The 14499-nt window shown below is 39.7% G+C and overlaps 1 protein-coding gene across 1 annotated transcript in view; it reads left to right on the top strand.

Annotated features, from left to right (window-relative positions):
• The window catches only part of ARHGAP28 (Rho GTPase activating protein 28), a 64105-nt gene that overhangs the window by 16198 nt on the left and 33408 nt on the right, over window positions 1-14499 (top strand). Inside the window, exons 2-6 of the mRNA XM_036767847.1 lie at window positions 2725-2812; window positions 5110-5267; window positions 8097-8262; window positions 8376-8467; window positions 13519-13596. Of these exons, the coding sequence (XP_036623742.1) occupies window positions 2725-2812; window positions 5110-5267; window positions 8097-8262; window positions 8376-8467; window positions 13519-13596 (582 nt within the window). The remainder of the gene's footprint in view (window positions 1-2724; window positions 2813-5109; window positions 5268-8096; window positions 8263-8375; window positions 8468-13518; window positions 13597-14499) is intronic.

Genomic DNA, 14499 nt, shown 5'->3' with positions numbered 1-14499 from the left:
AGGACTTTATTTTTTAGTGCAACATGGACATTATTGGTACCTAGCCATGGATTGGATCCTTTTTTCTTTTTCCACTCAACTGCCAACTACATATTTCTTCACTTAAGTGCTTAGCTTAATAAAAGTTACTATAAGTTGGAACATTTTTGCAGTTGTTTGGGGGTATTTTTTTCTCTCCAACTTTTGGACAAATGGTAAATAGCATTCAATAAATAGCTGCATTGCAGCAGCCAGAGATAAGGCTTAAAAAAATTAAAGCTATGGATAAGAGCTGTCTTTGAGCACAATGGAGAAGAAAATGAGCTTCAGAGCCAGATACATAGAGAAAGCATCAGGCTCTGGTGGAAAATAAAAGAACGGTAGCCTCACACTATTGGTCTGCGTATAATGTAGAAAGGACTGGTGGCTACATAGATGTCTTCTCAGCCATATTTGCATATGTCAATCATGAGCTCTTCCAGGAGGTGAATTTTAAAATAGGAACAATTTGTATCTGTGCTCACGTAGACTATATTTGTGTGTGTACACCGGTTATTGGTATCCAATGCCACCCAAAGATTAGGATACTGTGCCAAGACTGTGATCACATACGCTTCACTTCCATATATTATTTCAGACTCATTCAGTTCCTTCTGAGATCTTAAAGACTGAAGCAGTTCTGAAGATACTTAGCTCCTTCATAGTCATTACCTTGCTGTAGTTTGCATGGAAGTCAGTGTCAAAATTGTAATTTAATATAATGTAATAAAATATAAGGTAACTGTGTGTCAATTCCAATGGAAAAGCCAGGTTCCCACTTTGGTGGAAGTTGGTAGGGCAAGACAAAGGATCCAGTGGTCCAGAAATGACAATAACCAAAGTAGCTGGACCTGGAGTCAGGTACCTGGGTTGGAATCCTAACTCAGACATTTATAGTTGAATGGCCCTAGACAATTCATTTAACCTTTCTGGGCCTCAGTTTCCTCATCTGAAAAAAGGGTGGGGTTGGGCTTAATTACCTCTGATGTCCCTTCCACCCTTAAATTTGTTAAGCCATGTTTGGTTGAAAGTGAGAAAGGGTGGAATCTCACTTAATAAATTATTGAATTGATTACTTTATATCAAGGAGGCAAATGTATAAAAGCATATGCACTCATTAGGAGTTGAGAATGTCAGAGATTTTGATCAACATGTGGTCCTCCTCTGGAAGCCATATGTGAACTAAACCAATGAAGGATTTACCAGGAAGAAAGGGAGAATTCATTAGAATTAACAATGTGCAAAGAGCGCTCATTTGCTGCATTGAAATAAGCAGACTGAAATGGTGGATAGATCTTTAGTCTGTTCATATTTATAGAAATGTATTTGTGGTTGGGGGGGGGAGGGAGGAGGAGAAAAGAATTCACATCTAAGGAGATGACTTAGATTGCCTCTTAAGACGATTGGGAGAAAGCCTAACAAATTGTGACATGTGCCTGTGATGGAGTGTTACTGCACTATGAGGAATGATGAAGGAGATGATTTCAGGGGATTCTGGGTAGTATAAACTGATTCAGAGTGGGGAACAGAGCCAGGAAAACAGTTTGTACGAGGACAGCAACATCATCAAGACAAACGGCTTTGAAACACAAGAACACTGATCAATGCAGTGACCAGCCATGACTCCAGAGGGCTTATGAGAAAACATATTACTCATCTCCTGATACAGAGTGAGGGACAGAAGGGTAGAAAAAGACTTGCATTTTTGGTCTGCCTGTTGTGTGGATCCATTTTTTCTTGACTATGCTTCTTTATTGCAAGTCTTTTTTTCTTTCTTTTTCTCATTTTTAATTGGGGGGGTACAGGGAGAAGGGAGGAAGATTAAACAGTAAAAGTGCCCCCCAAAAGAGGGCTATTATAACATTTTTAAAATGAACGGAAGGAAATTCAGGAGGAAGCAAACACAGAATGGCAGCATGGTTTTAAAGTAATAGATTTATTTTATATATTTATATTTATATATGTGTTTGTATACATATATATATGCACATACACATTCAGATATCGCTATATGTCCATTTTGTTCATTTGTTTCAGTCATGTCTGACTCTTTGTGACCCCATTTCTTGGCAAAGATACTGGAGTGGTTTGTCATTTCTTTCTCCAGCTCATTTTTGCTGATGAGGAAACTGAAGTAAACAGGGTTAAGTGACTTGCCCAGGGTCACACAGCAAGTATGTATCTGAGACCAGATTTGAACTCAGGTCTTCCTGACTCTACACACACACACTCCACACACGTACACACACATATGTGTATGTATATGCATATGTACATATGTATGGATATCTGTATGTCCATACACATATATTTTGTAAAGCAATCATTATTTAGATAATAATAATAACTAATATTTTTATAGAGTTCTAAAATTTACAAAGTGCTTTCCAATTATTATCTCATTTGCTCCTGGGAGGTAGGTGCTATGATTATTCCCCTTTTACAGAAGAGAGGACTGAGACAGATAGAGGCTAACTGACTTGCCCAGGGTCACATACCTAGTAAGCATCCGAGGTGGGATGTGGACTCAGTCTTCTTGATTCCAGCTGAAGCACGCTATCCTTTACACCATGTGGAGAAGCATGGTTTCATATAGAATCTTCATGTTATCTTCAACTATGTGCATGAAAATGCTCCTTTTTGTGTTTAAGTTCAGAATTTTAAAAATTAAACAAACAAAAAAATGCATGTTTCCTCCTTTTGTAGCCTCCATTTGAGCCTGTTCCAGTATCTCTTGTTCCTGCCAATGGTGTACAGGTGCCAGGGAAGAAGCCAGTTTGGAAAGCAGTTAATTGTGAGTAAACTACCATACAATCCAACTTCACTTTACCTGTCTCTTTATCTTTTTTGGAGGGGGGGGTGAGTGGGTGGGAGGATAATGCTATGTGTATATAAAGCCAGTGATGATTGTAACAGTTCCTAAAGTAATCCACATGTGAGTGTATTAAAAATACACTCTTTTTCTTTATCATTTGCCGTATACTTGAGAAATAAAAGAAATTGGGTCCAAAAGGCTTTTGTCTCTTATCAAGCATATGACAAATTTCTTTGATTTAGGGACTGGTATTCTGAATCTGCTTAAAAGTCAAAAGTAATCTGGGAAATAGGCATGAAATCCATTTATGGATTACTGATTCAATTATATGTCAAGTACTGAAGTTGACACAAGGATAGATTTTCACGGTAGGTTTCCTCTGAAAGTAAGGTGGCCTCATTATGGAGGAGATGATTCTTATAACGAATATAGTGCTTCTGGCCCCTGTTAGCAATCCTAAGCAAATTACTCCATATATATGTGCTATAGATAACCAACAGGGGCTACCATTTTATTGCAAAGTTCTAGAAAATTCTGGAAAAGGGATCTTTCTGGAGTTATTATACTTTGCCCCTTTGTTACCACACTGTTATTAAATTTAGACCGTGCTACGACAAGGGAGATGACCATGTATGCACTGATGTGGAGCACCCCTTTTATATGGGGCTCCCTCTTCCATTAGGTCTACCTGATCCTTAGAAAGTTCACAGATTTTCAGTTTGAAGAGACCTTAGAGGCTGTACAGTCCAATCTACACCTTTACAAGAATCCACTCTATCGTACATCTGACCACTAGTGGAAGACCTTCTAGTAAGGAGGAATCTCACCTTGGGATAGCACCAACTGTTAAGGAGTTTCTTCTTATATGAAGCTCAGATCTAAATCTGTCTCTCTGCAGTTTCTACCCATATTCATTTCTACCAGTTCTTCCCTCCAGGATCAAACAGGAGAAATATTAAACCATTTAATTTAACATATATAAAGCACTTTGCAAATCTTAAAGTGCCCTGCAAATGCTAACTATGATTATTACTACTGACAATAATTTCTTTTAAAAAAAATTAAAAACAACACTGCAAACAAACTCAGCTTGCTTATTTTCTATTCATTTAAATGAATAAATTTTATTCATAAAATATTTACCATTTTCAGTCGCTCCCTCTAAATTTTCCTAAATATTCTTTGATCTTTCATTTTAATTCACATTTCCTCTTATGGTCAAAGGTAGTGTATGCTCATAGATATGTATAGAACTCTGTAGGTATGGTGGTTCACCCCCATAGTAACCATTGTCATTGGTCTTTCCTCCTCTACCAGGAGAAAGACCAATGCTAATGCTTCCCATAGGGTTTGCCGTATATTCTTTTCTTCTTGTTCAAGTAGAACAGGTCTAATATGTGGTTATGACCGGCCTAGATCCAGGAATTCACTGACCCCTGCTTTGACCATCAAGGCAGGATGAGGGAATGGGCATGCACCTTGTCCCAGAGAGTATCTCCACTCCCTTACTGAGAGACTGATAATCAGATAAATATTGCCTTTGCTGCTCTTTGTTAGCAATCTACTGCCCTTTGGTGCCGAAAAGAATCCCTGTGATTCGTAGCCAAGGTTCCCTTCTCTGACCACTACTCCATTTTCCTTCATAACCAGCCATGTCATATCCATCCTTGTGATGTCCGTGTCCCACTCTTCCCTACCCTAACTTTGTGCCCTCTTGGCTCTCGATTCTATTATTAACAAACTCCCCTTCCCTTTAGATCTGTGGCCCACCCCTACAAATTGCTTGTGTGTGTGTGTGTGTGTGTGTGTGTGTGTGTGTGTGTGTGTGACACACACACGTATATGTCTCCCTGGCCCTTAAAATACTGCCTGGTATTTGGTAGGTATTTAATACATGCACGTTGAATTGAATTAAATTTACTTCTTCCCTAAGCCTTCCCTCATCCACCATCTTCCTAAAATGTAGCTCTTGGAACACTATTTTGGTAGCAAATTGGAACATGTGTCCAAGCACATACAGGAAGAGGTTAAAGCAGGTGGAATAAAAATAGGCAGTCTGTCTAAACCATATTGACAGGATTGACTTCATGCTCCACGTTGGGCAACACCAAATCATTGCTCGACCGAACTCCTTTGGTTTGAGTCTGATGGCGCTGGTATTCATGTGAGCTCTGAGACTGCTCACCTAGCTAGGCGGATAGGTGGAATGCTTTCTACAGTGTTGGGGGCACCGTTTGATAAATGGTTCACAATATGTCCTCTGCTCACTTTTTCAGCCAACAGTTGTCTTGACTGTGGATTAGATAAAGACACGCCGTCAGTAGCAGAAGAGTTGTCCTTTGAGGTTTCTTTCTCAGAGTCCATCACAGAGATTCCCAAAGAAAAAGAAGGTCTTAAATCACAAAGGTTTAAAAAAGAAGATTCTTCCTTAACTGTGAGTAGTGCCCTTCCTGTTTGTGCTGGTATCTGTTCTCTGTACACCTAGCTGGCTGTGACCTCTGACAAGTCGCCTCAGCCCTCTTTGCCTCGTCTTCCTCACCTGTAAAATGATGGGGCTGGACTAGATTTCTTTTCAAGTCCCTTCTTTCTGTGATTCTAATTTCCTGCTGGATTCCCTGTAGGGCGAAGAGCAGGATATTTGGTGTGTGGGGGTGTTTAAGAATTTCTCATTCTGAAAAGGGCCATCCTGCTTAGCTTTTCCATTTTCTAGCCTTTTCCTGTAATATATGAACCATATTCTTTTTCGTAATGTAAACAGGAATAATGCTCTGATTAGGTCAGTAAACAGTTCAGTGCTCCCATAGAAAAACAAGCTTGGCCTCCTTTGGGGACAGTTAAAACAAGAGGAAATAGAAATGGTATATTACTGTAATACTGTTACTCTTATCCAGAATTCATCTATCCAGTAACTTCACCTATATAGAATATTGTCAAGGACCAGGAAGCAAACTAAATATAGGTATTTGAGCAACCAAAATAGATTTTACCAAAATCCATGTTCTGAGGCTTACAGACATCAAGTATGAGAGAGCCTCTCAAAACCCTCACTCAGAACTTAGGTATTTATATTTTATGTGCAGTATTTTTTTCTTTTCTAATTATAATATAAAAACCATTTTTATCATTCTTTTTTAAAATTTGGAGTTACAAATTCCCTTCCTCTACTCCCCCCTCTCTGAGATGGCAATGAATTTAACATAAGTTATACATTACGTGCAGTTCTAACAAGCTTGTTTGATATGTCCCGGATAAAACAGATGACATGATTTACTCTTTCTAGGGTGGATGACTGGGGCTCTGCCTGAGAGCATTGGAATTTAGAGGGCAAACATTTTAAATAATCTTATGACTTGAAAAATTACATTCAAACAGAACTTTCACTCTAGCAACCAAAAAGCTAGTCATCAAGAATATTTAATTAAATTAGGAAGAGACCATTCAGGACAGTTCTCCCTAACAGCCACATGCCAGGTGAATTCCTCCCTTGGGCAGTCCCATTCTGCTCTTCCCTCCCCCCAGCAGTAGAATCACAGTATTAATTTCACTCCCACTTCCCACCCCACCCCGCAGTGGGCCAATGTCTTCATGTCTCTCTCACTGTTTCCTAGGAACCTACGGTCCTGTCATTCGTGATCTCATTGAAACGAGCATTCTCCTCCAGCCACGTATCACAACGTCTTCGTATCTCATTCTGTACAATTCATGCCCTATCTTTCCACAATTTCCAATTAAGGACATAGTGATCGCGCTGGAAGTCTCCACGGGTTCCATTCAGATTTTATGATTATCGGTGTCCGTCCATTTACCCCCTCATTCTCTCCCCACGACTAGTCCACCTCCATTTTCAGTTATATGTGTGTTACCATTACTCACAGGCGAGTCATCACGGTTGACATGCTATAGCTTACTTGCACCTACGGAGCCAGCCACGTGGTGCAGGAATAGAGCACAGTAGCCAGGAAGACCCGAGTTCAGACCCTGCCTCAGAGGCTGACTAGCTGTGTGACCTTGAACAAGTTACTTAACCCTCGTCTGCCTGTTTCCTCATACGTAAAATGGTGGTAGTGATAGTACTTCTCTCCCTTGCTTGTTGTGAGAATCAAGAGAGATTATATTTGCAAGGCATTTTGCAAACCTTAAAGAGCTTTAGACATGCTAGTTATTATCAATTATTATTACCTGATTATGGTTGTTGTTGAGTCATTTTTTAGTTGTGTCCGATTCTTTGTGACCCCGTTTGGGGTTTTCTTGGCAAAGATACTGCAGTGCCTTGCTGTTTCCTTCCCCAGCTCATTTTGCCTATAAGGAACCTGAGGCAAACACGGTTAAGTGACTTGCCCAAGGTCACACAGCTAGTAAGTGTCTGAAGCCAGATTTGAATTCGGGAAGATGAATCTTCCTAATTTCAGGCCTGGCACTCTATCCGTTGCATCACCTAGCTGCCCCTTTATTACCCACAGTGCAATGTAAAATGTTGTAATTAAATCCAAAAAACTTAATACTTCTAAATAATCATAAAGATTATCTCCCAAAGGTCTTTAGAACATGCCTATTTATTATCTGTCTATGTAGTGACTTGCCATCCAGAATTTTCATGAGCAAAATCCTCTTTGCTATTTTAATGTTGTTTCAGGAGATTGAGGGGCTGTGAACTGGGACACAGAGAAATCCAAATTCCTTTACTTACAGTATGGAGAGGATGGGCCTTCTGTACCTCTTGTCACCGTGGTTGGTGGTGCTAACATTTCTACCAGGGTATTCAGGGAGGCCAGGAGGCAGGGCTGCTGCTGGTGTATCAATATTTTGATATTTGTAGAAAGTGGCTGTCATTTAGTGTGGCTTGGGTAGAGCTTGTTCATCACGTGTCGATCAAAGTGGATGAGTTAGAAAAGTACTTTTAGGGGAGAAATGGGGTGAGACAGTAGAATCTGTGGCATTTGGTTTTGGGTCTTCATCCGTGGGCTCAGCTCATGAATACGCTCAGGTGCCTACATCAGTTCCAGCGGATGTGCTTCCTCCTCTGTACCACTATTCGACATACCTACGGCAATAGAGAACCAAAAGAAGGTGTCAAGTCAGATTCAGCCTGACCTTGTCTATCAGAATTGTAGGAGCTGAATTAGCTTCTGGTTTTCTGCCTCGGAGAAGCGTGTTCAGGGGCCCTGGGCAGAATAAGAGCAGTCAGAGGGACGCTTTGATGAAATCCCCACAATCTCTCCTTTCTTTTAAAGCTGGTTTCCATTTTTCCAATATGCATTTGCAGAAATTCATCGTTCGAAAAAGCAGATTTGGATTAACGGAAGTGGAAGATCTGTCTGTTGAAGACATGAAGAAGATTCGCTATCTCTCTCTCATCGAGTTGACGGCCTTTTATGACGCTCTGGGGATTGAACTGAAGAGGAACCGAACAGACAAAGTAAAAGGACGAGGTAATCTGAGCGATGGGTCCCGTTGATCTGGACACTGGGGGGCGTTGCAGTGAGGTGTTACCTAACTGGTTCCTTTCTCTTTCTTTCCTTCATTTTTTTCTTTACCTTTGAAGAAAATGGACTTTTTGGTGTTCCACTTCCTGCCCTGTTGGAAAACGATCAAAAGAAGTTCCCTGGAATTAAAGTCCCTCTTATCTTCCAAAAAGTGAGTAGAATGCAAATCCATATCATCAGTGAGACCAAGACACTATATGTTTGGCACTCAATAGGCCCATTATTGAACCATTACTTGGTTTTTAGATATTATGTGTTTGATACTTATTAAATACATTATTAAATTTTTACTTAGGTTTTTAGATATCATGTGTCTGAAACTTATTAAATCTATCACTAAATTATTATTTAGGTTTTTAGATATCATATCTTTGGTATTTATTAAACCTATTATTAAGTTATTATTTCAGATTTTTAGGGAACAATTAGGTAGTACAATGGATAGAGCACAGAGCTTGGAGTCAGGAAGACCTGAGTTCAAATTCAGCCTCCAGCACTTACTAGCTGTGTGACCCTGAGCAAGTCACTTAACCTTTGTCTCAGTTTCCTCACCTGTAAAATGGAGATAATGATAGCATTTACCTCCCTGGGTTGTTGTGAGGATCAAATAAGTTAATTAATGCAAAGTGCTTAACGCAGAGCCTGGCTGATAGAATATAAACAGCCATATCAATATTAACTATTGTTAGTTTTAGATATTATATTTTAGAAATTATTAAAACTATTATAAAATTATTACTAAGGGTTAAAAATGCAAATATCTCATTTATACCTAGAGCCCAAATTGATATTTCTTAATCTTATTGCACACCCTTCTTAAATTCCCGCAAGAGCTCCGTTTGGCACCATTTATATTATCAAATTTGGTTCAATCATTAAATAAGCATTTGTTAAATGCTGGTGATGTTCAAGGCACAGGGGACCAGGTGCTGGGGGTGTGAAGCTGCCGCAAGCCTTTGCTTTCAAATGGCTTATAATTTAATGAGGGGAAGCACAGTACACAAATAACTGTGATACAAGAGGAGCAAGGTGTGGATGAGGGAGAAAGAGTCCCAGACTGAGCATTATAGGAAATTTCAGAAGGGAGAGATGGTGGTGGGGTAAGGAGAATACTCGGGAGATGGTATGAGCAAAGGTGTGCAGGCCGGAGAGGGCAGGACAAGAATTAAGAGCTGGAGAACACATCTACTTTGTTTTGGGCTGGAATATAAAATACCTTCAAGGGAGTAACATGTGGTAAGGCTGGATCCAGATTGTAGAGGGCCTCAAATGCCAGGTTTAAGAACTTTGGTAGGCAATGAGGAGTCATGGAAAGTCGTGACATGATCATTGCGGTATATTATGGAGATAACTTGAGTAGTAGCATGGAGGATGAATTAAGGAACTCGAGTAGAAGCATGGAGGATGAATGAAGGAACACATAGAATAGAAACATGGTGAACAGTTTGAAGCCCATGACTATGGTCTGGTTGAAAAGAGATAAGGGCTTAAGATATAAGGGAGCTTGGCACAATGGAAGGAGTACTGCATTTGTAGTTAAAAAAACATGTATTTGAATCTCAGCTCTGGCACTCTCACCTTTGTTGCCTTGGGCAAGTCATTTACCTGTTTGGGCTTCAGTTTTTCTCATCTGTCAAATGAGGGGATTGTATTGTTGTTGAGTCATTTTTCAGTTGTGTCTGACTCTTTGTAACCTCATTTGGGAATTTCTTGGTAAGGATACTGGGGTAAGTTGCCATTTCCTTCTCCAGCTCATTTTACAGATGAGAAACTGAGGCAAACAGGGTTAAGTGACTTGCCCAGGGTCACACAGCTAGTAAGTATCTGAGGCTGGATTTGAACTCATGAAGAATGTGGGTCTTCCTGATTCCAATCCCAGTGCTCTATCTACTGTGCCACCTACCTGCATTAGAAGGAGCCAGAGGTCCTTTCCAGCTCTTAAGTCTATGGTGATTGCAGCAGGAGTAGAGAAGAGAGTATGGCTACAAGAAACTTTATAGAAGTGGGAACAAGAGGGCTTAGAAAATGAGTGGATTATGGAGTGAGGTGTCATATGAGATGACACCAAAATTATGAGCTCTGGAGGCTGGATAAATTATGTTATGAACAGAAGGAGAAAAGGCTGAGGGAGGGCTAGGAGAAATTTGAAAGGTTAGAAGAACATCTAGGGAGTGAGTGGAGCACCAGCCCTGGAGTCAGAAGCACCTGAGTTCAATCCAGCCTCAGACACTTGACACACTTACAAGCTGTGTGACCTTGGGCAAGTCACTTAACCCTAATTGCCCTGCCTTCCCCCTTCCAAAAAACAAAGGACATCCAGGGGAATATCTAGCAGGAAAGTGGAAATATGGAGTTGGATCCCTGGGGCAAAGCTGTGAGTGAAGATAAAGATTTGGGAATCACCTGTATCAAGGTTGTAATTGAAGCCACAAGAGCGAATGAAGTCACTAAGGGAGAGAATATAGGACGAGAAGATAAGAAGGCCTTGGACTGGATCTTGGGAAGCCCTCGTGTTTTAGGGGTAGGAGGATGGTGAGGAGCCAGCCAAAAAGTTAGAGAAGAAATGATCAGAATGGTAGGAGAATCTTGAAAGTGCAGTGATGAAAACGCAGAGGAAGAGGGGATGGGCCACAGTGTCACATGACATAAGGAAGTCAAGGATGATAAAGCCAGATTTTTTTTTAAATCATCAGATTTGATGATAAGGAGATCATTAGTGACACTACAGAGAATTATTTCAGTAAGGTGGTGAGGATGGAAGTCAGATTGCAGTGGATCACGGGAGGCAAGATTGCGGAAGGTAAAAGGAAAGAGTTTGACAGTGAAAAGTTAGGAATCACATGAGAAGATGACTCAATGGCATTGGCAAAATCATGGGGTGGAATTCATTTAGGGAAAAAAAGATATGGTAAAGATCTAGACATATTTGCTAGTTGAGGGTGGGAAACCATTAGAGAGGGAGAGAATTAAAATGTATATAGAGAGTGATTCAGTATCGCAAGGAAGGGGGCTACTTCTTTCTCTTAGAGAGTAGAGAATGGGTGAGGACATGGAGAAGGTGAGAGAAGTGCAGGAGGAAAGCTGAGGACTTAAGGGAATTCATTTGGAGGCAGAGTAGTGTTTTGGAAAGAGAATTGGAATCTAAAGACCTGAGTTCAAATCCCAGTTCTTACCTTAACGACCTATGGTACCTTGACTAAGTGACTTCACCTGTCTTTCTTCATCTGTAACATGAAGGCCTCAGTTTCTTCATCTGTAACATGAGGTGGTTAGACTAAATGATCTCTGAAGTTCCTCCCAGCTTCAAATCTATGCCTCTGTGTCAGATGACCATATGCTGACTGTTCATTAAAACTCAGTGATGTCAGGTTTTCTCTACTTTCTTTCGCATGAAAGGAGAAGGCAGATACTTTCACAAGTTGCTTACTTTACTTTTCCTCCAATAGTTTCTCCAAATTTGATATATTTGTTGTACAATTTGGAATAAAAGACATGTTTTTGTAACCAAAGGCATTTGGTGAGTTAGTTGTTTGCAGATGCAACTGCATGTTGGATTAGCTTTTAAAAATACTTTTGTTTTTTGAAACCTTATTTTCCAAATGCTGATGAGCAAAACTGGTTACTTGGAGCTCTTTTTTCTTAGTGTGGATGTGACCCTCATAAAGAAATATTTTTAGGGAAGCATTTTGCAAAACATTTTTATGTTATACAGATTGTAATTGCAGGTATCCTTATTACTTTTTAAACAAGATAATTTTTTTTATAACCCAGGAGATGTTCATTGATTTGCATAACTGTGAATCTATAGTGACATCCAGTGGCATAGTCAAAATGTCAAAGCAAAAATATATCCATAAATTCAGACATTCCCAAATTTAAAACAGTACCTTTAAAATACTGAATGAACTATTGTCATATACTAGTTAAGAGCTAAAATCTTTGCAAGTTTCTTCTCCATTTTCCCTTCTTTGCATACTGGCTCCCCAAATCGTGCCCCTCCACAGTTGAATTTCCAGAAACAACCTGAGCTTTTCCTCCTGAACCACTTTCATGGTACCACATGCTGAATACTCCTATTCATACACTATATAAAAGATAGAATTCAAAGAAACTTTATATAATTCAAGTCTAAGAAACCACAGTATAATACTTTTAGTTGATAACACATTCTTCCAGCTTTCAGTACCATTTTTTGTTGCCAGATCTAGAGATGATTGTATCTTTTATCTACCTTCCTGCTGTGGACCTGTCTCCAGAAGGACTCTAGTTACTCAACCAAGATTTACAAGACTGGCGATAGAATTCATGCCATGACAGATGTAGCATGGGACCCCTGAAACCCTTGTTAGTTTATACTCTTATTTGGGACAATTGAATTATACAATTTTTTTTTAAAAAAGACATCACCGTGAAAGAATTGTAATGGATCAGTGAGCACCGTGAAGTTTGATGCAGCAAAGAAAAATAACAGCGACCACAGACATTTAAAAATCTGATAAAAGTTTTGTACTTTAACTATTATCTGGGCAGTTGGGTAGTGCAATAGATAGAGTGCCAGCCCTATAGTCAGGAGGACCCGAGTTTAAATCCGGCCTCAGACACTAGCTGTGTGACCCTTGGCAAGTCACTGAACCCTGTTTGCCTCAGTTTCCTCATTTGCAAAATGAGCTGAAGAAGGAAATGGCAAACCACTCCAGTGTCTCTGCCAAGAAAATCCCAAATGAGGTCATGGAGAGTCAGACACGACTGAAACAACTCAACGACCACACGTTAAGTATTAAGTAGGCATGAGGAAGGAAACAAGCATGTGTTGTCATCTACTATGTTCCAGGCACTGTGCTAAACACTTTACAAATTTTTATCTCATTTGATCCTCACAAAAACCCTGATAGTGATAATGATAATAGGTGCTATTGTTATCCCAATTGAGGAAATTGAGAAAGACAGGGGCTAAGTGATTTGCCCAGGTTCACAGAGCTGTTAAGTGTTGATGGGGATGGATTTGAACTCAGGTCTTCCTGACTTCAGGTCTAGTGCCCTATTGACTGCGCCACCTATTGGCCCTGATTTCCAACATAAGAGATGTGTGAGAAATGTCTTGATGATTTTATTTGTGTGTATTTTAAAAAAAAATATTAAGTGACTGTAATTTTTTTCAAATCAGATGGAAGACATGTTTTTAAATGTATCATTATGTTTTAGCTTTTGCAGAAACTTGAAGAAACAGGTTTGGAAACAGAAGGAATTCTTCGAGTCCCAGGATCTGCATCCAGAGTCAAGGTACCAAGCATTTCCTCTGTCCCAATTGGGGATTTCAGTTCAGTTCATACTTGGGTCATTTCTAGAGTTACCTGTTTTATTTGAATTTGATGTGACATGCTAAGACCTGGCATGGCATTTATCTCTTGCAGTTTATAAATCTGTAATTGTGTTACCTGAATGATCTCATTTCATTCGTCAAAGCCACATCCAGTCCAATTCAGTTCAACTGCTGTTCACTCGTTTCAATGGTGTCTCATTCTTCACGACCCCATGTTGGGGTTTTCTTAGCAGAGATATTAAAGTGGTTTGCCATTTTTTTTCTCCAGCTGATTTTACAAATGAGGAAACTGAGGCAGACAGAGTTGAGTGACTTGCCCAGGGTCATACAGCTAGTAAGTGTCTGAGGCCAGATTTAAATTCAGGAAGATGAGTCTTCCTGACTCCCATGTGGTACCCTATCCACTGAAGCACCTAGCTGCCCCAATTCAACTATTACATATCTTTTAAATTATATGCAAGATACTATGGTAAGCTGTGGGTATGAAAATACAAAACAGTCTTTGCCTTCAAGGATGCCTACATCTCACTGGCAGGGTGTGACACACTCAGGTAAGTGAACACAAAATTATTTCCACAAACAAGAGAGAATTAAATGGGAAACTTTAGGATCAGATATTTGTTCTGCAAACATGGGGACCAGACTGTCACCTTGGGTCCCCTATGTGTATTCAAAAACACATCCCACAACAAACTCCCCTAAGGCTTAGTCTTAATTTTATAATCAGGAGCCACAGGAACAATTTTATTCTTATAAAAACTGGAGTTTTCAGTTGTTGCTTTGTGTATAAATACGCTTTCGAGTTGGAAACATTTCTCTCTTCTATGAAGTTAGTAAATATTTTATAATGCCTCTTTGTTTCT

Source organism: Trichosurus vulpecula, chromosome 1 (assembly GCF_011100635.1).
Source record: "Trichosurus vulpecula isolate mTriVul1 chromosome 1, mTriVul1.pri, whole genome shotgun sequence".
Classification (NCBI taxonomy): Eukaryota; Metazoa; Chordata; class Mammalia; order Diprotodontia; family Phalangeridae; genus Trichosurus; species Trichosurus vulpecula.
Note: the sequence above shows the minus strand (reverse complement) of the source record. Positions and strands in the feature narration are given on the sequence as shown.